The sequence below is a fragment of the Leuciscus leuciscus genome, assembly GCF_965113295.1.
Source record: "Leuciscus leuciscus genome assembly, chromosome: 2".
NCBI lineage: Eukaryota > Metazoa > Chordata > Actinopteri > Cypriniformes > Leuciscidae > Leuciscus > Leuciscus leuciscus.
Genome location: NC_138726.1, coordinates 50,033,956 through 50,058,909, shown reverse-complemented (window position 1 = coordinate 50,058,909; position 24,954 = coordinate 50,033,956). Strand labels below are relative to the sequence as shown.

At 38.0% G+C, this 24,954-nt stretch overlaps 1 protein-coding gene across 1 annotated transcript in view; it reads right to left on the bottom strand.

The window, feature by feature from the left end:
* prmt3 (protein arginine methyltransferase 3) overlaps positions 1–24,954 on the bottom strand; it is a 57,669-nt gene that overhangs the window by 6,560 nt on the left and 26,155 nt on the right. Inside the window, exons 12-15 of the mRNA XM_082157581.1 lie at positions 20,235–20,422; positions 17,227–17,313; positions 7,309–7,359; positions 3,877–3,964 (exon numbers count right to left, since the gene is read on the bottom strand). Coding sequence (XP_082013707.1) covers positions 3,877–3,964; positions 7,309–7,359; positions 17,227–17,313; positions 20,235–20,422 — 414 coding nt within the window. The remainder of the gene's footprint in view (positions 1–3,876; positions 3,965–7,308; positions 7,360–17,226; positions 17,314–20,234; positions 20,423–24,954) is intronic.

Below are 24,954 nucleotides of genomic sequence, written 5' to 3'. Positions count from 1 at the left end.
AAGTAGCTCGGCTATGTTTTATGGCTTGTGACCATTAATTTTCCTCTTGATCACATTCCAGAGGTTTTCAATGGGGTTCAGGTCTGGAGATTGGGCTGGCCATGACAGGGTCTTGTGCTGGCGGTCCTCCATCCACCCCTTGATTGACCTGGCTGTGTGGTATGGAGCATCGTCCTGCTGGAAAAACCAATCCTCAGAGTTGGGGAACACTGTCAGAGCAGAAGGAAGCAAGTTTTCCTCCAGGACAACCTTGTGCGTGGCTTGATTCATGCGCCCTTCACAAAGATGAATGTGCCCGATTCCTGCCTGGCTGAAGAACCACCAGATCATCACCGATCCTCCACCAAATTTCACAGTGGGTGGGTGCGAGACACTGTGGAGCTTGTAGGGCTCTCCAGGTCTCCGTCTAACCATTAGACGACCAGGTGTTGGGCAAAGCTGAAAATTGGACTCACCAGAGAAGATGACCTTACTCCAGTCGTCTACGGTCCAATCCTTATGGTCTTTTGCAAACCTCAGCCTGGCTCTTTTCATCCTCATCCTTTCGAACCATCCTCGCCGTGCACTTCACCCAGCTGCCGTTTGCCATCCTTTTGTAGGTCACTTAATGTCATCCTATGGTTGTTGAGTGGCATTCGAATGAGTTGGCGGTCATCCCGGTCAGTGGAGAGTCGTTTTCGCCCTCTGCCGGTCTGTAGCTTTGGTGCGGCCAATGTCTGTAGCTTGACCTTGTTCTTATGAACCTCTGTCTTTGAAATTTTAAAGATGGAAGCAACCTGACGCTGACTGTATCCCTCTGCCAGTAAATCCAGAATTAAAACCTTCTTTTCCTCACTCAAAACTTCTTTTCAACTCTTTTGGCATGGTCAATAGTCCAGCTGGTCCTATTGCAAGAGGATAGTGATGACCACAGCAGAGGTTTTTATACTTTTCCTCGTTAAATGAGATTTGGTTCAGGTGATCACCTAATCAGTTCTTCATTAAAGGCAAAATATGCAAAATTTTCTGCCGCTAGAGGGCGCTACATTTCAAACAACAACAACGGCGTAGCTTGATGACGATGTAAAGGAGCGTAGAATAATGGGAACTGTTCTTTTCAACTCCACCGTGGATGTAAATCAGTCAGACGGGAATCGAAAAATCATGTTCATGGATGTTCTATTTTTATAAATGTTGCGTTTAATGACAAGCTTTTTGTGGCGAGGGGGGGCGTGGTTCAGCGCGGTCTGTAACGGGAGAGATAGAAACAAGACGAGCTGGACGTAAGTAGGTCAAGTGCAAATGACGAACACCTGTGTCTTTTTGCAGTATTATTGGCGTGGAGAGACCGTGCTGGAATCAGAGACTGGAGAGAAAATTGGACGCAGAGAAAGAAAACCGGTGGATCCGAGCGCTCATTTTTTAACCGTTTTGTGCCGTCGCCACGGTGAATGCGCGTCGTGCGCGACTTTTGTTTGTTTTGTTTTATTTTAATAAAGTACGAGTCCCAGTCACGCCGACCCGTCTTCTTCCTGACTCTTGAACCTCATCACACTTTTATTTCATTAAAATGAATTAACAGCAAGAAAAGTAAGGTTTAATACTAAATTGGTTATCATAGATGTTACTGTATTTGTCGAATTCATTGTTGTGATAACGCTGCGCAGTTTTACGTTACGTTTTACGCTATATTTATTTACATGGCCATAAACACCAGACGTGATAAACAATGTCAATAAACTAAACACAAACCTAAAGCAATAATACTTTCCTTGCATAAACATAACTATTACCGAATGCTACATTTGGAAAATATAAAATTAAGCATGCTTTGTCGACAGAACCAGCTGCAATCAGTAAATAATAATTGTGTTCCATAACGACAGCACGAAACAAGCTAACGTTTGTTGCTTGATAGACGCTACAACTTCCGCATTTGTCCAGGACTCCACGCAGTACGAGCGGAAACCGAGGGTGACGCGGATATGACGCAATTGACTGGCGACTCCCAGCTCCCCCCTGCTCTAACGCCCCGTTTCCTTGGTTAAAATCGCAATTTTCTCATTATTTAAAAATAGTTGGAAACATTTGGGATATTGTAAGTAATCAACTTAACAAAATATATAACACTGGCCTTGAGATTTTGGGATATTTTAATGCAAAATTCTTACATATTGTACCTTTAAGCAGAAGGAGGTGAGAATGGAATGGAATGGCTGCCATACATGTAGAGATGCGGATTTAGGAAAAATCTCTTCATTTTCCTCTCTTCATTTTCCCCAGAGCTATGATTTTCTATTATTTTGTTTTCCTTATTCATTTTGCTCTAATAAATAGTTTTTGTTTTATTTTAATTGTTCAATGTTTATGCTTTAATTGTTGCTAGTAAATTTATTACTAAAATGTATTGCTTCTTTTTATTACAGTTTTTACATATATTGCTTAAATTTACTGATTCATGTCAAGTACATATATGTATGTACACACACACACACACATATATATATATATATATATATATATATACATACATACATACACACACAGAAGAGGCAAAATATTATGACCACCTGCCCTGAATGTGTCCTGTGATCTCTGGCACCAAGACGTTAGATGTAAAAGAAAATGGGACTAATCAGATCCACTGCTCCAAGGTCCAGTTACAATGCTCATGTGCCCATTGTAGGCAGTCTTGATGGTGGACAGGGGTCATCATAGGTACTCTGTTTGGTCTGCGGCCACGCAGCCCCATACGCATCAGAGTGTGATGCACTGTGTGTTGTGACACATTCCTCCAAATAACTATCATTAACATTTTGTGTGAGTACACAGTAGACCTTCTGTTGGTTCAGTCCAGACGGGATAGCGTTCGTTGCTCTCGTGCATCGATGAGCCTTGGGCGCCCAACACCCTGTCGCCGGTTTGTGGTTTGTCCCTCCTCGGATCACTCTTGGTAAATTCTCACCACTGCTGACCGAGAGAAACCCACAAGCCTTGCCTTTTCAGAGATACTCTGACCCAATTGCCTTGCCATAACAGATCTTGTCGCTCAGATCTTTATTCCTGCATATTTCTCCTGCATCCAACATGTCGATTATGAGAACTGATTGTTTGCTTACCATTGAATATAACCAGACCTTAATATGTGGCCTTGTTAGGAGATGATCATCGATATTCCCTTCACCTGTGACTGGTTATACTGTTTTGGCTCATCAGTGTATGTATGTACAGTATGTACAGGTATGTATGTATTTTATATATATATATATAAAAAGAAAAAAAAACTTTCAAGTTTGTTTAATATTTTAATTAGCTTAATTCTATTAAATATTTATTTCAATTAAATATTTATTGATTTCATTTAAATTTTCCGGAATTTAAGATTTAGTGGCTACAATAATTACAAAAAAAAATCTCTTCTCGAAATCTCCACTCCAGCTCAGTAAGCCAATTTAAAAATGTGTTAAACGGCAAAATTCCTTTGGGCCCCTGTGGAATAAATCTGTCTACAAACCTGATGCGTTGTTGAAATCTTGAAATCCTATAGGAATGATTCTCCAGACACAATATATATATACAGTATCATAGATATTTATGAACAGCAAGAACAAACTGCATGGTTTATGTGGACTGGCCCTAGAACTGCTCAATCATGTGTCTATCTCTCAATGACTGACGGATAACCTGTGTCACCGTCTAAGAATCAACTGTCAGGCTAAAGAAAGATAAGATACACCTCCCTGTGTGACACATTTTTTGTGTGTTCTAAAAAAAGGTGATGACTGCACATGTACTTGCCAGATCTCATCACAGTTTGAACACAGACACCACTACATGCAAACACTGGTGTGGAGACAGCTAAAACAACTAAGAAGTATTTGTGAACAGGGTACAAACCGGTTTTGGTAGGGATAGGGCTTTCCAGTAAGAACACTGTCTGCTTCCAGTGAGTCTTAGTGCAGTCTGGAGCAGTGGAGAACATGACCTAAGATTCAAAACAAAGCTGCATTAAAAACCAGTTTGTGTTAACATAAGGAAAATGCTCTTGTTCTGCTTTTCATCAGTCACTTTTCTTTCATATCAGTCACTTTTCTTTCATATCAGTCACTTTTCTTTCATATCAGTCACTTTTCTTTCAGTCACTTTTCTTTCATATCAGTCACTTTTCTTTCATATCAGTCACTTGTCTTGTAAAGAAATAAATGAATAAGTGGAAATACTCAGTTCTGTTGTCAACCTTCACCAGGAAAAGAGGATTAATGCAAAAAAATATTTACAAATACAAATAAGTAAATACATATTTAAAGTAAATAAATATTTAGGCTTTTTTAACATTAAAAAAGTTTTTCACCTAAAAGTTGTTTAAAATGATGTACACTTGCATGAGATTCCAGTCATATGACTGGCAGAGAAAAAGGCTGTTTTATTCTACATATAGTTAAGTCAAGTCACCTTTATTTATATAGCGCTTTATACAATAGAGATTGTTACAAAGCAGCTTTACAGTGATAACGGGAAAATAATGATTCAATGATGCAAAAAGACTTCAATTCTGCTGTAAAGCACCTCTAAAAAAACAAGAGTAAACCGTTACTTTTCAGGTGAAATCAGTTCATTGTTGATTCAGCTCTGTTCAATAACTGTAAATTTCATCAGTTATGGAATGAGTTAATGAGGTGGCATAAAGTGGGTCATTTGTCATGTTGACTACCATGTTGAGATCACATTGCCAAATAATACACACTTCATCTCAGGACCTTTTTATTAAGATCAGTTTTGGTCGATCGGATCACACAACCCGATCTCACGGCAATTTGTACGAATTTTACGAGGTAGCTAATTCATACAAATTCATAAGACCTCACTCGTACTAATTTGCAATATTTCTGCCAAATCGTACATATTTTACGAGTTGCCCAGTTAGTATGAATTTGTACGAATGACCTACCCCTGACCCCACCCCTAAACCTAACCGTCACTTGTGTTAAGACAAATCGTACGAATTCATACGAGTGAGGTCGTACGAAATCGTACGAATCAGCCACATTTTACTCACTCGTACGAATTGGTTGTGAGATAGTGTTGGATCACAAGTAGACGAGGGAGACACATTCCTGTTTACACCTTATGTTTGATCCGTCTCTTTTGCACTTTTAACCAATTCTGTCCTGATATCTTTGAGGGGAGGGTCTATGGGTGGGTAAATGTATAGGCTTTTTAAGATCTTTCAATCTAATGGACAAAATAAGCTCACGCAATTTAAATATGAATGCGACCGGACATGACAGAGAAACACACGGAGAGCAGCAGCTTTCGTTTCCGCTCTGACAGCCGCAAGACTAGCCGAACGCTGTGAGTGTGTGTTAGAAATCAGGAATGGTGAGAGAACATTGTGCTTGGTACATTTTTCGTCTTGAAACCAAACTTGGGGCTTCAGCCGACTAAGTATAAATCCCGTCTGGCTAGTGCGCTTCCCATAATGTTTACACATTAGGTCAGTAGACGGAGAGTAGACGGTCTTTTGTGGCTGTTTAAACACATTCGATCACATGACCGTTTACATACAAAATCAATCCGGTCTAATGCGTCTAAAACTACCTCTGGAAGTGGTCAAAAGTGGACAAGCTCAAAACATTTTAGACCCTGTTTACACCTGTATTTAGCGTCGTCCACTTGTTATCCGATCGACCAAAACGCATTTTAATACCAGGTGTAAACAGGGCCTCAGTAACAGAATTAAACTATTAATGAGTGACAAATATGCCTGTGATTAGGGCTTTTTTAACAAAAGCCTCATTAAAGGGATAGTTCACCCAAAAATGAAAATCCTGTCAGTAATTACTCCCCTCATGTTGTTCCAACCCCGTAAGACTTTCTTTCATCTTCGGAACACAAATTAAGATATTTTTGATGAAATCTGAGAGCTGGCTCACTGCTTCATAGGCTGCTAGGTAATTGCATCTGCCGGTCCAGAAAAGTTAGTAAAGACATCGTTAAAATAGTCCAAGTGACTACAGTGGCTCAACCTTAAGTTTATCAAGCGACGAGAATACTTTTTGTGCACAAACCCCCCCAAAAATAATGACTTTATTCAAATATTTATTTTCTTCCGTGTGGGCCTGTGACGTGAGTTCACGAGAGCGCCACGACGCATGCGCGAGAACTGAGAAGATGACGCTCATGATCATATGATGGGAAAGTGTGAAAGATAAGCCATTCATTTTGCGGCATTGGTAAGGCACTTTTAAGTTTTCTCGTTGGTTTCTCACGATTCGTACATCCAGGAAAGGCACACTTTAGAACCTTTTTAAACACTACATCGAGACCCATCTGCGTCATCTTCTCAGTTCTCGTGACCTCACGTCAGAGGCCCACACGGAAAAAAATTAATAGTTGAATAAAGTCGTTATTTTAGTTTTGTCTCCTATGAAGGAGTGAGCCAGCTCTCAGATTTCATCAAAAATATCTTAATTTGTGTTCCGAAGATGAACGAAAGTCTTAAGGGGTTGGAACAACATGAGGGTGAGTAATTACTGACAGAATTTTAAATTTTTGGGTGAACAATCCCTTTAACCGAAAACGCTAGCTTTTGTGTGATGTTACATCCAGGCTGATAGATGGGAGTTTAAAGTTCAGTGAAAAAAAAAACGTAGTGCACATTAGTTGGCAATCGCGAAAAGACAGAGGGGGAACCCCCGCTTCCTCTAACTCACACTATAGGCCCTGCCGCATGTTGGGATGGCCTTGCTGAATACTGTGACCTTATTTAGATGGACTGTGTAAAAAATACTCAGAAAAAAATGGTACACTAGGAAGGTACCCTTTGAAAGAATTCTTATATGTACCATTTAGGCACTAATATGTACACTTTTGGTACCGATATGCACCTTTGAAGTCCTAATTTGCACTCTTTAGGTACAAACGTATACCTTTCGAAAGGGTACTTGCAAAATTTAATTTCCCAGGTCAGAAAACACACTCACATAGGTCAGAGCAAACATAATTGTTGTAGTTATCCACCAGATCATTAACAAACTCAGATGATGCCGTTTAAATGTCAAAAACAGGACAGAAGAACACTAGACCCCCTCCACATCCTCTTGCTTAAACTCCCATCATCAGAACCCAGCGCACGATCGTTCTCTCAGTGGCTGATGGGTTTAGCTTATTTCATTGCATGTTCCAGTTGGCCACTGGAGGAAGGCAAATGCTTATTTCAGCATTTAGGTATTAGAGGCTGGCGATTGCATTGCGATTGCCTCGGGCCTAAAAGACGGCAAGGCGTGACCGCAATTGCTCGCTGTTAAACAGCACAGCACTATTGCTTACCTTGTTTCCACAGCTCTTGTCGAAGAAAATGTCAAAATAGCCCACGATGGCCTGGAATGAAATATGAGAGAGAGGTTAGAACATGACATTCTGGTAATGCTCACACTTGTATTGGGCAGCAGGAAGTAATTAGCAAATGAGGGTAAAAGGAGGCATGTTGACAAGTGATTTAAAAAAGCAGTGTTGTAGAAAAGCTTCCCATGTAAAAAAAATAAATATATTATTTGTATTTATTAAAGACTATTTGTGACATCTTTTTTGTCTTCTATGTAAATACACACACAATGTAAATAACATATTATGGAATTAAATACTACCCTTTTTTGTCCCAACCTGCCCCCCAATGACAGTGGAGCAACTCTATCAATCTCAGGAGCATACTTGTAGTGGCAATGATGCAGAACTAATAGCTTTTAATCCTGACGCAGCTGACAACACGAGGGTCTGCTCGCTCACACAAAGAGCACAATCAATGAGAGGAGAAAGAGAGAGAGAATACACTGATAAAAAGAAAAAAGGCCATTAAGAGAGAGGTAAGCAAGACAACAATAGAGGGAAAAGGAAAACACTCTAAAAGATGTTTAAAAAGAGAGGGAAGAAAAAAGCTGAGGCGACTAAATGTTAAATAAGATATTTAACTAACCACATTGGGAGAATTTTCAGCCTTAACTCTTTTTAAATGTAGTATTGTTTATAAGCACCCTTGTGCTAAAAAAAAATCAATAACATAAAAAAAAATAATAATAAATGAAATAAAATACAAAATAGCCATTTAAAAGTCTGCCCAGAACTTGCACATTTACAAAATACATTGCAGGTCAGTAGCTAAAATAACTTGTGAAATTGTACATTATTTGAACAGGTTTTATTAAGGTAAATTTAAGACCTTTTTAAGACCAACTAAAGACATTTTAAAGGATAAATTGAAGGGAACATAATCTTTCAATGTTCTTTTAAGGTGCATTGTATAATATTTAGGAGGATTTGTAGACAGAAATGAAATATAATATGCATAACTATGTTTTCAGTGGGGTATAAAGACCTTACATAATGAACCGTTATTTTTTTATTACCTTAGAATGAGCCATTTTTATCTACATACTCCGCGGGTCCCCTTACATTGAAATAGCCATTTTGCGCCGACATGTTTCTACAGTAGCCCTAAACGGACAAACTGCTACAGAGCGCGTTTCATCACTATGTTGTTCTTCGTGCAAAGAAGCTAGCTGAAGTCAGCGAATAAAACACTGACACAATGATGAACAAGTAACAATAATATTTGCAAAAACATATCGTTTTACTGAATAATGAAGTAAACATATTTTTTTAATTATCTTTGTAAAGAAACCTCTTTGCTTAAAGGAGAACTCGGTAACTCTAGCGAACTCTTGTCACTTCTTCGCTGATTTTCCCTTTTGTTGTCGCATGTTTTCCCCACGAGCTCCCCCTACAGCTGTGGGGGGGTGTATATTTCACAACACAGTCGTAAAAAACTCACTTGCGGCGGCCTCCTCCCCCTCTCTACCGCTGCTCATGTGCGTTTGTTTTGATCGGAGCAAGCCAACTGTATCGCGTGGAGCTATGTCTACCGAGGTGGGTAATCTGGTAATACATCATACATGCGTGTGTGTTTATGTCGAATTGCCGTAAAGCAATTTGTGTTTCGCGCTCGTTCTCGTTCTAGTTCTCGATTATCACGAGACTTCCAATTTCTAACTTGCCGGGACGGTAGTGTTGCAAGTTGCAAGGTTGGTTTTCCACCTGGGAACGCTGGGGGGAGCGGGGAAAGTCACCAATATCACCAGAACAGGTTGTTTAACCATCCAAATGATTTCTAGACAGTTTTATTAAGTTCTCCTTTAACTGGCTACTCTCTGCTGTCTCAGACGACGACATCTCTTCCTGTCGGCCACCGTAACTTCTGTTGGATGCATTTCGCAAACTCACCACTAGATGCCGCTACAAATCACACACTGCACCTTTAATGTAAAAGTTTAGGGAGAAACACTGAGCTGTATTAGAAACACTCCAGAGTTTGAAAATATAACTTCCATCTAATATCCATTACTTTTTAATTCATTTTACAAACAAGATTCTTAAATCAAGATACATTTACTTGAAATGCGAAAAGACATAAATATGAAGTCTTGTTTTCTGGGAAACAGTTCAAAATAAAGTGGGTTTATGATTAAAACAAGAACAAATGTCTCACTTAATTTTATAAACATTTTTCAAGACATTTTACTTTTGCATCTCAAGTAAATGTATTTTGATGTAAAGATGTTTAGATATTTGTATTGGAAAACAGAACAAAAGTACCAAGGAAGATATACATGTTTTGCAATGCATGCAAATTTTAATGCCATGACTTTTTAAGACTCGCAGAAACCCTGTTCAAGGTTGCTTCATTAAGAAAGTTAATTATAAATGTACTTTCTGTCCCAGGCTGCTTTAGTAAATCTTAAATGTGTAGACAGATAAACAGCCTCTGAAACAGCAACACATTATAAAAATCTAACACAATTCTCAAATCCAAGCAAATCACTTTTTATAGGAAATGACAGTTGAGAGCAAGAGACATCATCACTCAGGGTGATAGAGAAAAAAAAAGTCAGGTCAGTGCAATTATGGATTGTAATGAACATTTATCAGACATTATATGGAGCAATAATTACCAAATCAAGCTAATTGCTGATTGAATTTGTTAGGAAGAGTGGATTTGCGAGTAATTTGCCACGCCAGAGATGAACTTTGACAACAGCTCATAAATATGATTGATTGGAGACATGCGTCATAACTTTCTCTTTTGATGACTCACACTGTTTACAAGTATAATATTTCCCAGGATGCATCCGTTCTTAAATACAATTATCAAACCACCGAAATCCACTCAGAAAGAGTCATTTATATTTCTACAATGTTTATTTAGTCATGAAGTTTTGTCATTTTAGAGAGGATTTCCCTGAATGAAAGGCAGAGTTGTGACACGGCATACACCTTCTCACAGATGGACACACACACACACACACACACACACACAGAGCGCAGTCACCCTGTGAACTCCCAGGGGACACTGCAGTGATAATGTGAGCCATTCTGCCTGAAGTATCCCAGGGACCTTGTGTGGAGAAATAGAGCTCTGGCTTAATGCCTGTGTGTCCCTCTCCCTCCCATCTATTAATCCTCCTCTTTCTTCTGTTAAAACAGCTTTAAGAGGACAAAGCCACAGCAACATAATCAAGGGTTTAGTAGCACATCCACAAAGGACTTGTGTTCTCCATTATTCCTTCATATGGGCTTATTTTTCAATAAAAAATAAATAAAATAAAAAACTATTATCCTTTTTAAACAATATTAAATGCATAAAAACATATAAATGGATATATATAGGTATATATATATTCAGGTTGAATAACTTCAGGTTGTGTGTGTGCGCGCATATATATATATACACACAGTTACTGTAAAGTTGTTTGTCCTTTTAAATAAATAAATACACAACTTTAAGGATTATTATCAATTATATTTATATTGATCAGCAGGGATACATTTATCTATTTATGGTTACATTTTAGATATCATTGGCATTGTTTAACATATAAAGATTCAAGCATTTCCCAAAATTATTTATATAATTAATCATAATTGGTATAATACACCTAGTGATGGCCATCCTCTTACTTTCCATAAATCTGAGAGTCAGTTATTTAAAACAAAAAAGCGCAGCATCTCTAAACCACTTTCCTTTAAATGGGTTCATCCTTATTGTCAGCGTAAATTGCCCAGAAATGTCAACAGAAGCTGGGTCCCGACAAAAGAGGACGCGCACTGAAAACACGGGGGTCAGAGCCAAGTAACTCCCTGCCAGAAATAAAACAAAATAAAAAAAACCCGTTAACGCACTGTGAAGGAGCAAGAGCAGACACAAAAGCTTGTGTTGCGTGGGGAAAAGTGGGACAAATGGTGGAAACGGAGTCTTTTTATTCTCATCAAAGTGTTCAGCCTTCACACCCGGGGAATGTCGGAGATAAGTGATGCGCGCGAGCTGTTTCCCGGCCCAGGAGGAGGCGCACGCCGCAGCTCAGCGACTACCTGGAGAACAGGTCCGGGGAAAATTAATAATTATCATCATCGCTAACACCAACGGGGAGCAATTCATCATCAAGCCCTTTCCAGCGCTATCATGTCGGAGCAGAGCGTGGTGCAGCCAGATACAATTATGCGGCGAGCTGCGGAGGAGGGAGAGCTAATGCGCTTTTGATGGGGTTTATTCACGCGTGCGAGGCGTCACACTCGACCACCTCGAGTTCTCCAACCCCCTCCCCTTATTCTGTGCACAACACACACCAATGCCACCGAAATTCCCATTCCCGCTATTCTGCTTTTCCCACAGTGTTCGACGTTCCGCCGCACTGGAAGCGAACACACAGGGTTTAATTAGAAGGGAAGGACATTACTGCAGAAACACTCACAGTCACCTACATAAAGTACACTTGAGTACAGACCGAGGCAGAAATGCTGGGAAAAGTGGTAGGCTATCATTAGTTAAAACAGAAAAAAACTATAACCTTTTATCCTTCTCTTCTATATATAGGGTATGATTGCCACACTTTTAGTTTTGGTTCTAGAACCCTCAAATATTAGTACAAATATAGCACTAATTATTCTGAGCTGTAATTATAAAATAGACTTCATAAATTCACTAATTCAGGTAATAAGTGGCAAAAATGTAGCCTCCCATTAAACAGTTATCAACAGCATTAATGGATAATGGAAGACATGACCGTTTATGCAAGCATTTAACATTTGAAATGATGGTTATGGTGCTGTATGCTCTAGTCTACAGATACATTTTCTTATACATCTACAAATATGTAAGAATAACATTTTACTTGAAATAGACCATCCAGACAATATAATGTACTGTAAGATCCAGGGCTGGATTAGCCATATGGGCATTTGGGCACATGCAATAGCTTCCTTCATCCTGGTAAAATCTACAGTGTTATGTACTGTATGTACACTACTGACATCATGGCTCTAGTTTGACACTGTGTGCCGGAACTAGCACTGTTAAAATAGCCTCACATTAGAGTAATTATAGTCTCCCTTACAGAGTAAAACACAATCATTCATGCAACATATTAATAAATGAGCACTATTAAAATGCAAAACAACTGTATTTATCATGTAGGGGTGAATTCAGGTTAATTGGGACACCTTTTTCCCAGTCATTTCAATGGCAAAAAAGTGTCCCAAATGAATCTGAATTCACCCCTTCGTGTGAATTTGTAACAAGTACAGTATGTACAAGATACATCACAAAAGACACTTGGTATGGCAATGACATGGTAAAACTTGATTTTACAGCCATTGTGAAAAAGCTTTCCAAAAAAGTATAAGCGTCTTTCTCCAAAATCTCAAAAAACATCTCATTGATATTTTAAACCGCCCTGTACACACTGTTCTGTTAAAACAAGTTAGCTTGGATGTTTTATCGTGCAAATGAAAACACATAATGTGCCCATCAGAGCAACGGGAACAAAAGAGTAAGAATTGCAGAATTGTTTGTATTCACACGTCCCTGCTGATAAACTAACAAGCATGCACAGTAACAATCTTATGATTGTTCTGTGGCCCTTTTTCTTATAAGAAAGTGAAAAATATGCTTGATTGGAATCAGGGCGCAATAAGGCATTTGCTAAAATACGAATACTACGACTGAGGTCAAGAACTAACAAAATGTTCAAAGTGTTTTGCGTACAATTCTTTTGTACATACAAACTTGTATGTTCAAAGGAAGTGGTGTGACCAAGTGAACATTTGTGAAGTACCACACTGCTTTCCAATCATCTATACTGAAACTCCACTGGACCTGATTTTACCCAAGGAGATTCAGCTCCCTATAGCCCAGGGATCTGACCATATCTAGAGCTGTCCCGCTGTCAGCATCACCCCATGTTCACTTACTGGAAATGTCACGTCAGCCACAAAAAAATGCAAGACGGGCGTATTTCAGGAAGCCACTACGCTTTTTAACACAAACAAAATGCATGATAACTATGAAAGATAACTATAATGATAAATATGGTGTCCACACCAGCAGACAACATCTGTTAATTCTAAGTGCGCACTGCAGTTTTACTGTCTGCCACTTTAAATGCTCAAGCTCTTTAAAACAGAATCGATTCTGATTGGCTCTCAATGTTTTTATCGTTCATCAGTTGGAGAAAAAGAGATTCCAACGATATTGTTTCTCTGTGCCGTTATCATTACAGTTGTGGTGTGGACACTGCTAATCTTTTATATTAAGAACAATATTTAGAACTATTAGACTATCATTCAAAATGTGAAAAAATTTCTCTTATGCTCACCAAGGCTGCATTTATTTGATTAAAAAATACAGTAAAAACACTAATAATGTGAAATATTATTGAAATTTAAAATATCTATACTAATATATATTTTTTAATGTAATTTATTCCTGTGATGCAAAGCTGAATTTTCAGCATCATTACTCCAGTCTTCAGTGTCACATGATCATTCAGAAATCATTCTAATATGCTGATTTGCTGCTCAAGAAACATTTCTGATTATTATCAATGTTGAAAACAGTTGTGCTGCTTAATATTTTTGTGGAAACTGTGATATATTTTATTTCATGATTTTAATAGAAATAGAAAGTTAAAAAGACCAGCGTTTATTTGAAATATAAATATTTTTGTGGCAACATAAAGTCCCGTCATAAATTCCAATTACAAGTTAAACACATTAGGACTTGCTAATTAGGTCTATTAATTCTTATAGCTTCTATAACCATTGCTTTGTCTCCACTGACATTTTACAAATACAGAGAAAACAAGCATTATCCCTACTTATTTTCCCCCCGTATACGATCATTACCAGTATTGCTCTTGTCACAGCTTGATGTAACATGAGTGTCCTTAAGGCAAATCACCACTGATGCAAACATTATGCACAACCATCTTGAGATGCGCTTCAACTGCAGTGCATAAGATGTGCCATGAACATTTTATACCTCAAATAAAAGCTGTTGGTCCTCAATGTTAGCTGCGTAATTCTAGCAAACCGAGCATTCGTTTTGTCACATGACCACATATTTAGAAATATCCTATCATATAAAGCTGCTTTGCATAGAAAGATGTATATTATTTCTATATAAATATAACCATATGATTTTTAGTTGTTTTAGCTTATCTTCATGCTTATTTTAAATAATTTTAAGTCATATTGAGGCCCCTTTGAAAGTTTGGTGAGGCCCCCTAGTGGGCCCCGGCCCCTGGTTGAGAACCACTGCAAGAATTATTTCAGTTAGTTAGTTTTACCTCCATCTTATTTTTTAAATCCAATAGGGGGACTAAAGTACAGTATACAAGTGGCACAGCTTACCCCACTCTTCCCTATTACTTGGGCCAAATTTTCAAATGTGAGCTTAAAGATACATATTGAATGCATCAAAATGAATCTGACACATTTAGAAGTGACACATTTTTTTTTCTGGAGGGAGGTAAAAGAGAAAGCAAGAGAGATACTGAGAGAGAGGAGAGAGCGTCGTCCCTGTGGACAACGTGAGTCGAGGACCAGTGCAACTGTAAGAGCGAGCGTTATTTGTCTTCCGCCGGCCGAGCACGAGAGCGCAGGGTAGCGCTGTTCATTTAATGCAAGGTTAGGCAGCCTGATGTGATGAATGGACTGTCGGCGGGAGAATAAGTCCATGCACTCAATCATGGGGACGACAGCATTTTCCCTCCGTTTTTGGGGTGCCTCCATAATTACATGGCAAAGCAGTGCAAAACAGGGTGCTGAATCCCATCTATGACTATAAACTGAATTTTTTTCATTACACTCAAGGATATGTAAAACTTGAAAATCGGTTTAACCTGCCTTTGATCTAAAAATAGAATTTTGTAAACGAGGAGGAAATCAGGATGTGCTTTTCCATTACTGGAGAACAGCAGAAAAATGAGACGATGCTTACAAACTCCATTAAATCCAGACTAACTCTGAGAGGGGAAGGGAGATACTAATATAGTATTGATTAATCCATAAAAGCTATAACAAAGAAGCAGGAACAATAATGCTGGGACAAAACTGGGAGACAAAAGAAAAATTACACTTGAAATTTCAGTTGCTTTTTTTTTCTTTGCTTTTTTCTCGTCTCTCACCAACTCTCACTTTTCACTGACAAATGCACACACACATAATCCAGAACATACTACCAGAAAATACACCCTGACATGAATGGTGACCTAGCAAACAGTATCGGTTGAAAAACAAACAAACATGATGTCTTGAAAGGAAGAGTTCACATAGAACTGAAAGTTATGACATTATTTACGCACCTTCAAGTCATTCTGAACTGGTATGAAAAAAAAGAAGAAACTCTCAAGAATGTTCACGCTGCTCTGCTTCCTAGAAAAACTGTTCAAAATCACTGCAAAAAACACTATTAACCTTCTACTAAAAATCACCCAAATGACTATTTTGAGGCCAAACGACATTGGCTTTCACATGTGTCATCACCAGACACATTGCACCAGTTCGATTAAGCAGTACGGACAATTGTATTGTACAATTAAGATGTTTTCCATGACTATTGACATATGACAGCAGAGTATTTGGAATATACAATTCTGTTTAAAGTTTGGGGTTGGTAAGATTTGTTTTAATGATTTTGAAATAAGTGTTTTATGCTCACTAAGGCTGCTTTTATTTGAACAAAAATACAGTGAAAACAGTAATATTGTGAAATTTAAAATAACTGTTTTCTATTTTGATATATTTTAAACATAATTTAGCTGATTTTCAGCATCATTACTCCAGTCTTCAGTCACATGATCCCCCAGAAATAATTGTAATATGCTAATTTGATGCGCAAGAAATACTTCTGATTATTATCAAGCATTTATTTGAAATAAAAATCATTTTTTTAACATTATAAGTCTCAACTGTCACTTTTGATCAATTTAAAGTAATACAATCTAATTTTATGGAAGTTTAATGGTGTTTTATGGCCTTTTTGGAGCTTGACAGACATGGCCACAATGGATAGTTATTAAAATGTACACTATGTAAATTTAATTAGCGGTTAAAAAAACAAAACATTGTTTTGGTTGTGCTTCATCTCTGTGTGACTGTGTGGATGAATGTGTTTATCCACTGCTCATAAAACATTCATTACTAGACTTAAGAGAAATAACCAGTTTAGATGGAAATGATCTCAAGCTGACTGGCTGAAGATGTTCCTGTAGTTTTACCCATTAATAGACACGGTACTTCCAGCACAGCGCTACAACAACCATAATGAAATGACCCTTCACAACAGATAATGCTTTACCATGAACTCTGTTAGAGAGCGACATATGGCAATATATCAATTCAATAAAATGCATTACTCAGTTTTTGAGAAATAAAACAGACAAAAACACATTGTAGAAAAAGGATTGATGGTGTATTGACTCAATTTAAATTTAGTTAATTTTGAAAAATAAATAAATAAAGAATGCACCTGCACATAGGACAAGAGTTGCATGGCTATTTTTCATAATTTCCCTTTTTGTTTTACAGTGCTAGAATGACAAGTGAGAGAGAAATATTCCTTTAATACCCTCTCCGTATATTTGACCTCACACATGGAGTCATGCAGTTGTATTTAGACCATGAAATAAAGTAAAACCTTTCACTGGCTGCTGTTACCTTCACCTGTACGAAAACCCATCTGTCCATCACACCACCAGACTGATGTCTGAGCTACCGGACCCATCCCAGACATCTCCCCACCACTAATTAATCTTCACACCTGACAACCTTGATTAGCTCTGAAGATTGAAGTGTGTGTAAAACAGTCAATAATCACTGTTGTGTGCGAGTTTGTTTGTGTGTGTTGGATCTACTCACTGTACAGAATGTGCTGGCCGTTATCTTCAGAGAGAAGCCTACGGTGAAATCCAGCTCAGAAACAGTCACAGTGCCGCAGTCAATAGTCTAGAGAGGGACACACATGAACAAAACTTCTTCAAACATCTTATAAAGTAACAGAGATGGCTAAAAAGTTGGAAGCAGTAGAGGTCACAAATATAGTTCTTGGACAGCTAACACTGGATATCATCAATAGACATTCAAGACCATTTTAGACATAGATTTGTTTTTACTTTACTTTTTTACTTTCTGTTGATAAATGATATGACCTAAACTCAATCTCAACTTCGCAACATAAGGGCACATAATATATTGGAGCACATGCATTAGTTTTTAAGTGCTTGATGGAATAAAACATTTTAAAGAACACAATACAACAAATAAATTATACTTTACATTATACTTGCTGTAAATAAAAAGCTAGTAATGTAGGCGGAATGCAAGAGGATTGGCATAATGATTACTTCTTTTAAATGATCAATTATAATTATTACATTTTAAAGATAAAAAATAGATTATTAAATAATTAAATTTAATATTGTTAAACAGAATTAAACCTCAACATGACAAAAATGCAATAAAAAGCAGTAAATGTGTCTAGTTTAAGTGGAAGACGTGTCATTAAATGTTGTAAGTGGACTCCACGCTAGAATGTGTTCATTTAATGGAACTCTGACCACCGTTAAATGGCGTTATTGGGGTGGGATCAGTGAGATAATGGAAGTAAGATGTGCAATGTTTCAGCACAGAGAGGAAATGATGGATTTCTGCATTTAATTTTCATTATTGCTTATGTTTGAGCCATTTAATGATCAATGTCAGGGAATATAATGAAATTCAGCCCCCGTGGTTGAACATACGGGTAACACTGGTCACATTTTTCTGAGAAGACGTAAAACTTTGTTCAATCTACAATCTGCCCTGTTTACACCTAGTATTACGATGCGTTTTGGTCGATCGGATCACAAGTAGACGAGGGAGACACATTCCCTTTTACACCTGGTGTTTTAATCTGTCTCTTTTGCACTTTCAACCACTTCTGTCCTGATTTCTTCACAAAAAAATTATCAGATCTTTTGAACGCAACTGCTAATGTAATTTACATATGAATGCGACCGAAAATGACAGAGAAACACAAGAAAAGCATCAGATTTGTGTGTGTTTGAAATCAGGAATGGTGAGAGAACATTGTGCTTGGTACGTTTTTCATCTTCAAAACTAAACTTAGGTCTTCAGTCGACAAAGTTTAAATCCCGTCTGGCTAGTGCGCTTCCCATAATGTTTCCGCATTAAGTCAGTAGACGGAGAATAGACGGTCTTTTGTGGCTGTTTGAAGGCATTTGATCACATGAGCGTTTACATACGAAATCAATCCGGTCTAATGTGTTTTCAACTACCTCTGGAAGTGGTAAAAAGTGGACAAGCTCAAAACGTTTTAAACCCTGTTTACACCTGTATTTAGCGTCATCCACTTGTGATCCGATCGACCGATCGACATCTTAATAAATATACAGGGACTAAATAATAATAAAACAGGTTTAACTTAATAAACAGGGCCTTAGTTTTTCTGTTAAAAATGTATATACTGTGTCATCACATTTCAATGTAACTATACAGTAGCTCTTGCGGAAACACCTTAAAAAACTAAAAATACAAAAAATAAAAAAACAGAACAAACACATTTATTAGTGTTATTTTTTTGCTCAGATTCATTGGAGGCATCTTCCACTTAAATATTTTTTGAAAAATCCCAGGAAGAACAACATTAACCATATGTGTGTTTTTCCTCATAAGTGTTTGTACAAAGCCATGGCAGACAGTGATAAGTAATGGTGAAGTTTACCAAGGAGGACTTTAAATAAGGATTAGAATAATCAATCAGCCATTGTCACAGACGGCCTCCGAGGCTTTACTTCCTCTCAAACGTCTCTCGCTCTCTGCTCACAATCTGTCACTCCCTTCTCTTCATCTTCTGCTTGATCCTACCTTCGTTTTCCCCCTCCTCCCTCTATCTCAAAACAAGGCCACAACACAGGAAATTGGCTTTCTGTCCAGCCCAGACTCAATTAATTAGGGATTCAGGTGAGTTAATGAGTTCCACCAAATCTAATAAGACAGACACCATTATATAGTTAAAAAGAGGGGATTAGTAACCAGATAACGTGTAGGAATAGTTCACCCAAAAATGAAAGTGACAGTATAAATCACCATCCACTTCTGTTGTATGGAAAAGAGCAGCTTGGAAAATCATAAGGGTTTGGAATGACCAGTTTAATTTTGGGGTAAACTATCCCTTTACACTACCATTGGGGTCGGTAAGATTTTTTTGTATTTTTGAAAGAAGTCTCTTATGCTCACCAAGGCTGCATTTATTTGATCAAATATACAATAAGTACAGTAATATTATTAATAAAACGGTAGTAGTGTGAAATATTATTGAAATTTAAAATAGCTGTTTTCTACATATTTTCTATATAGAAAAATATATTTTATAACGTAATTTATTTCTGTGATGGCAAAGCTTCATTTTCAGCATCATTACTCCAGTCTTCAGTGTCACATGATCCTTCAGAAATCAGCTGATTTAGTGCTCAAGAAGCATTTCTTTTTATTATCATTGTTGAAAACAGTTGTTATTTTCAGGGATACCATTATATTGCTGAATAAAAGTATTAATTTCTTTAAAAATAGAAATCTTACTGACTCCAAATGTTTGAAAAGTAGCGTATGGAGCCCAACCCATCTGCGCTGCGATATTATTAAAAGTGAATATTTACATTTACATGTGTTCATTTGGCAGATGCTTTTAGCCAATGAGACTTGAGGAACATCACAAGCACAAAAGGGAATAGGTTTTTCCTGAAGACCCACTATTAAATCTCAATAGATGACATGCTTCACTGGGCCATTCAGAATTAACTAATCATTTCGCTGATAATTCCCTTCAGACGTTTCTAGAAAGACCCTAATAAAGTCTCTCCTCTTACCTTAATCACCGCGGGCTCTGAAATGACCGTCTCGGGCTTCAACACCTCCACTACAGCTTCTGGTATCACAGCCTTCTTCATACACATCATCTTGAAGCCATATACATCATCCCAGAATGCAATGCGGTCACTGTGTTTCTGAGTGTCCCCCACCGCCGCCAGGCTGATATTGCATCGGTCCGGAAAGACTGAAAAGAAAGATGATGAATGAAAGTGAGTAAAAGACATCATCTGCAGGGCTTACATATGATATATGTTCAAAGTCAAACGAAGCCCTCATGAGTCAATACTTTACATGACAAGAACATTATTCATTTAGCAGACACTTTCTTATCCAAAGTGACTCATGGTACATATTTGACTTATGGACCATTTACTCTACAACGTTTTCAACTAAAAATGTAAAACTTTGAATGCGTTTTGGCCGTTCGTTTAAACGACAATGCCATTTTTGAAAACAATACCGTTATCATCTCCATGTAAACTACAAAAACACCAATTTGTGAAAACGGTGACGTTATGCGCAAGCGAATTACGTGTTCAGTCTATAGGCGTGTAGTGTTTCTTTACAAAGTGACATCGCCAACTACTGGCCTGGCATGAATAATACAGCGTTCGGTATCACTTTATTTAAAGGTGACGTAATTACACGCCATGTAATTACTATAGTGATAACAGTAAATTATGCATAATTACAAGTAACCAAACCCAAAACGTAACGCTATAGTAAGTACATGTGGTTAATTAATATTACTCCGTACTAATTTGAGTAAGTTCAATGTAACTACATCACCTTAAAATAAAGTGTTTTAGTAATTTTTATGTCCATGTGAACGGGGATCGTTTTGACAACGTTGTCATCTTTATCGAAAAACGCAAAGGAAAAACGTTTCCATTTTTAGTACATCGTTGTCGTGTAAACGTACCCTTAGATTGTGTTCCTGAATCGCACCTCCTGGGGTTTAAACCCACAACCTTTGGCTTACCGGTCCGGAACCACTAAGCCATGTAACATCCATTAAAAGATTTATGCGCAGCTTTTCAGATCTCTGGTGCAGTGGTTAGCTCACATGATCTAGACATATCTGGGCCACACTGCTCCCAGGGAAGCTGGTTCGAGCCCATTAAACTCGAAATGACTCCAATTAAATGTCCTACATTTGTAAACTTTGACTGCATATTAATTTGTTGGCATTAAACATACAAGCACTGAATGTTTGAACAAATTCACTGGCATAAAAAAAAAAAAAAAAAAAGAAGCAAACCTACTTGGAAACATCGGTTTGAACGTGCCACAATTATGACAAGGCATAAAGTAGATTAATGCACCTATCAATAGACTTTTCAAACAAGAAAATTGCAAACTGTAAATGTGTTTGATATACACCGATTAAAAAAGCCAATATACTTTCAATTAAAGCTGAACTAAAAACTAAAAATATGACTATTTTTTACAAAAATATTTGGTTTTATATAACTGATAACTAAAGCGTAAGGAACGGCTGGACATTGTGTGGGCGTATTAGACCTCATCCTTTACACAAATGTGCAATAATGAGCACATCTATCATGAAATGGTAAACCAGAGCCCTGACGCTCTCATTCAGTAATGTTTCAGTCGTTTCCAGTGCTGGTAAATGTCCCTGTGTGATGATGTTAATGGTTACCAAGCACATGCTTCTGGCAAAAAAAAAATCTGTATTCAGCTGATAGTCATAATCATAAAAACTCTGCATCTATCAGTTCTTAATGTCCTTTACGTTTGGCCATCAGAGACAAACTAAAAGCTGCAGTGCATTTATTTCATGCTACCGGAGAAACCAGACATGAGACATCACTAATATCTACACTAAACATCAGGAGATCCTGAATGTGTAAATCATTTTGTCTTACATTTATGTAATTTTATTTGTATGTGCATAAAGTGAAATCAGGGCAATTGTAACATTTTCAATTACAAACAAGCCTTATTCAGCCTGTGTGCATTACGGCTGGAATACACTATACAACTTTTAAAAATTAAAATACCAAGCATATACACTTGTCGACTTTTTAAATAGTTACAGAACAAAATTGGGCATCGTTCACTGAACAATTGAGGATCATAACACACTATGGGCCCTATTTTAACGATCTGAAACGCAAGTGTCAAGCGCAAAGCGCAAGTAACTTTGTGGGCGGGTCTCGGCGCTGTTGCTATTTTCCCGGCGGGATAAATGCCTCTTGCGCCCGGCGCAAATCTAAAAGGGGTTGGTCTGAAGTAGCTTCATTATTCATAGGTGTGGTTTGGGCGTTACGTGAAATAAACCAATCAGAGCGACATCTCACATTCCCTTTAAGAGCAGGCGCGCTTGGATTCCTATTATAACGGCGGATTTGCCAGGCGCGCGCCAGGAGCGGTTCACAGCCGAGGAGACCGACGTTCTCGTCAGGGACATTGGGGATGGAGAAACACACCCAAATTAACTTCGGTTAAACAGGTGTATGATAATTTGGGTAAATGTGTAAGCTAGATGTATGCTTTTATAATAAATTGTCTGTCTATCTATCTATCGTAATAATGTATGATTTGCAAAAATGAAAACTGCTGCTTCTGTGTAGATGAGAGAATCAAAGTGCGCGTTGTGCACACGCTACATTGATTATGGCCAAGCATGCGCCCTTAAAATAGCAATAACATGCGCAACGCGCCACTGACTTTAAACTATTTTTTCCTGGATAGTGGCGCAATTGTTTTCTAAACCTGCAAAATAGCATGAAGGAACGTTTGCGCCGGAACACGCCTCCTCTTTGCGCTGAACCGCCCCCGGGAGCGCAAGTGTATTTCCTAATTTACCGACGTGCGTCTGAGGAAGGAAAAGTCCGCTTTGCGCGGGTGCAAAATAGGAATGATACATGTGTACAAAGTCAATTGCGCTGGGTGCAAGATAGGGCCCTATAAGACTTAAGACAAATTAAAACAATATGTGTTCTAAAATAAAAAAAATAAAAAAATAATCAAACATAGACTATTCATAAATCAGGGGAACACAGTTTACAGAAAACCCTTGTTTTTCTTCTTTTGCCAGAAAAAAAAGTGATGTGTATAACAAATTGTCAACAAAAAGTAGATTTCAAGGTATAAAATGGTTTTTTTAAAATAAATAAATATTTCATTAGTGCATCTAATTTATTTTACATAATTACATAATATAATAATTAAATAACTGAAAATATGTATCTTGTACTTAAGTGACAACTAGTTAAATAAAGCTAGATAAATTAAGTAAAAAATTATGTATACATATATTAAAATTTTTAGACTACATATATAGTATTATGTAATATGGCCAGATGTTTATTGAAAAACATATTTTACATAATAGAAAACAAGAAAATCATCTTAATGTTTCTAGTAATTAGATGTTGTTGGGTGAAAATCAAAAACAGCCATTTCAGAACAGACAGTCCCATTAACTCTGTCCTACGCTTCAAAAGAGAAATCCATGATAGACTACATCTCACCAACTTTGTCTGACCTTTAATCAAGGGTTAAGGGTGCACATTCACTCTCCTGCGCCATAATAAAGTGTGTCCCATCAAAATCGTGTCTCCCGTGTGACAGAATCGTGACTGGCATATTATAACCTCCAGCCTGTACCTTAAAGCCTTCGCTGTGACCCTGTGGGTGTCACGTAGGGTGAAAAACCACACACGCACACACACCTGGAGTGGATTTGTCACCTCATTTTCTCTGATTAGTGGAGCTATGAGTGATTGTCTTGGGAGACGCGTGTAAGCACTGATTGGGTGGTACACAGGACCGTCCCGCACCTGAACAGGGAGTGGAGGCTAGAGAAAGAGAGAGAAGGGGGCGAGGGAGAAGGGGGGTGTAGTGTCCCAAGATTCATAGCTTTGACATCTGCGTCCTTCTCGACTCGGTGCTCATGGCCCGTTTGTCAAGCACCCCCCCTCCGGTTCCTCTTGAGGGCAGCCGTGAAGAAGAGGGTAGTAAGAACAGGGGGTGAAAAAAAAAAAAGCATCCAGTGATGAGAGAGCGAAAGCACACACCACGTTTCAGGATGAAGAGAAAGGTTAATAATATGAGGTATAAAGGAGAGAGAGGGAGAAATGAGGTTATAGTGGCAGGGGTAAGTAATGTTGATCTGACACAGTGCAGAGCTGCCACATGATGGGCCATTATATCAATCTGCTTCACACCAGGTATACATGGCTGCGGGCTTTCCGACTGAGCTGAAAAATAGAAACGTGCTGCCTCACTGGACGACTCAGTGCTATTCCGCCTGTGCCTCTCACATTTCTGGATTTCCTAGCACATATATGCATAAAAATGTATGTTCAAATGTTGATGGCTCATCTTGCATGCAACAGATTTTGTCCAATAAAATTGGAATGACAATGTGCATCAAGGTTGCATTAAATTAAAGTAAAGACATTTCTACTGTTACAAAGTATTTCTATTTCAAATTCAGTTTGTTCTATTCATCAAAGAATCCTGGGAATTTTTTTTTTATCATGGTTTCAACAAATTGTGAAAACTGTCCTGTGATGTTACAGAAATGGAGTGAAACTAAATGTAGGGCGGGGCTTGATTTTGTCCATTAGAAATTGATTGGACAGTTGGGGTTTGCTATTGCTGTGATGTCATTTAAGTGACAGGTTGCCCCGTCCTCGTGCCAGTAAACGCATCATCAGAGAAGAGAAGCGATGTCACTGCACA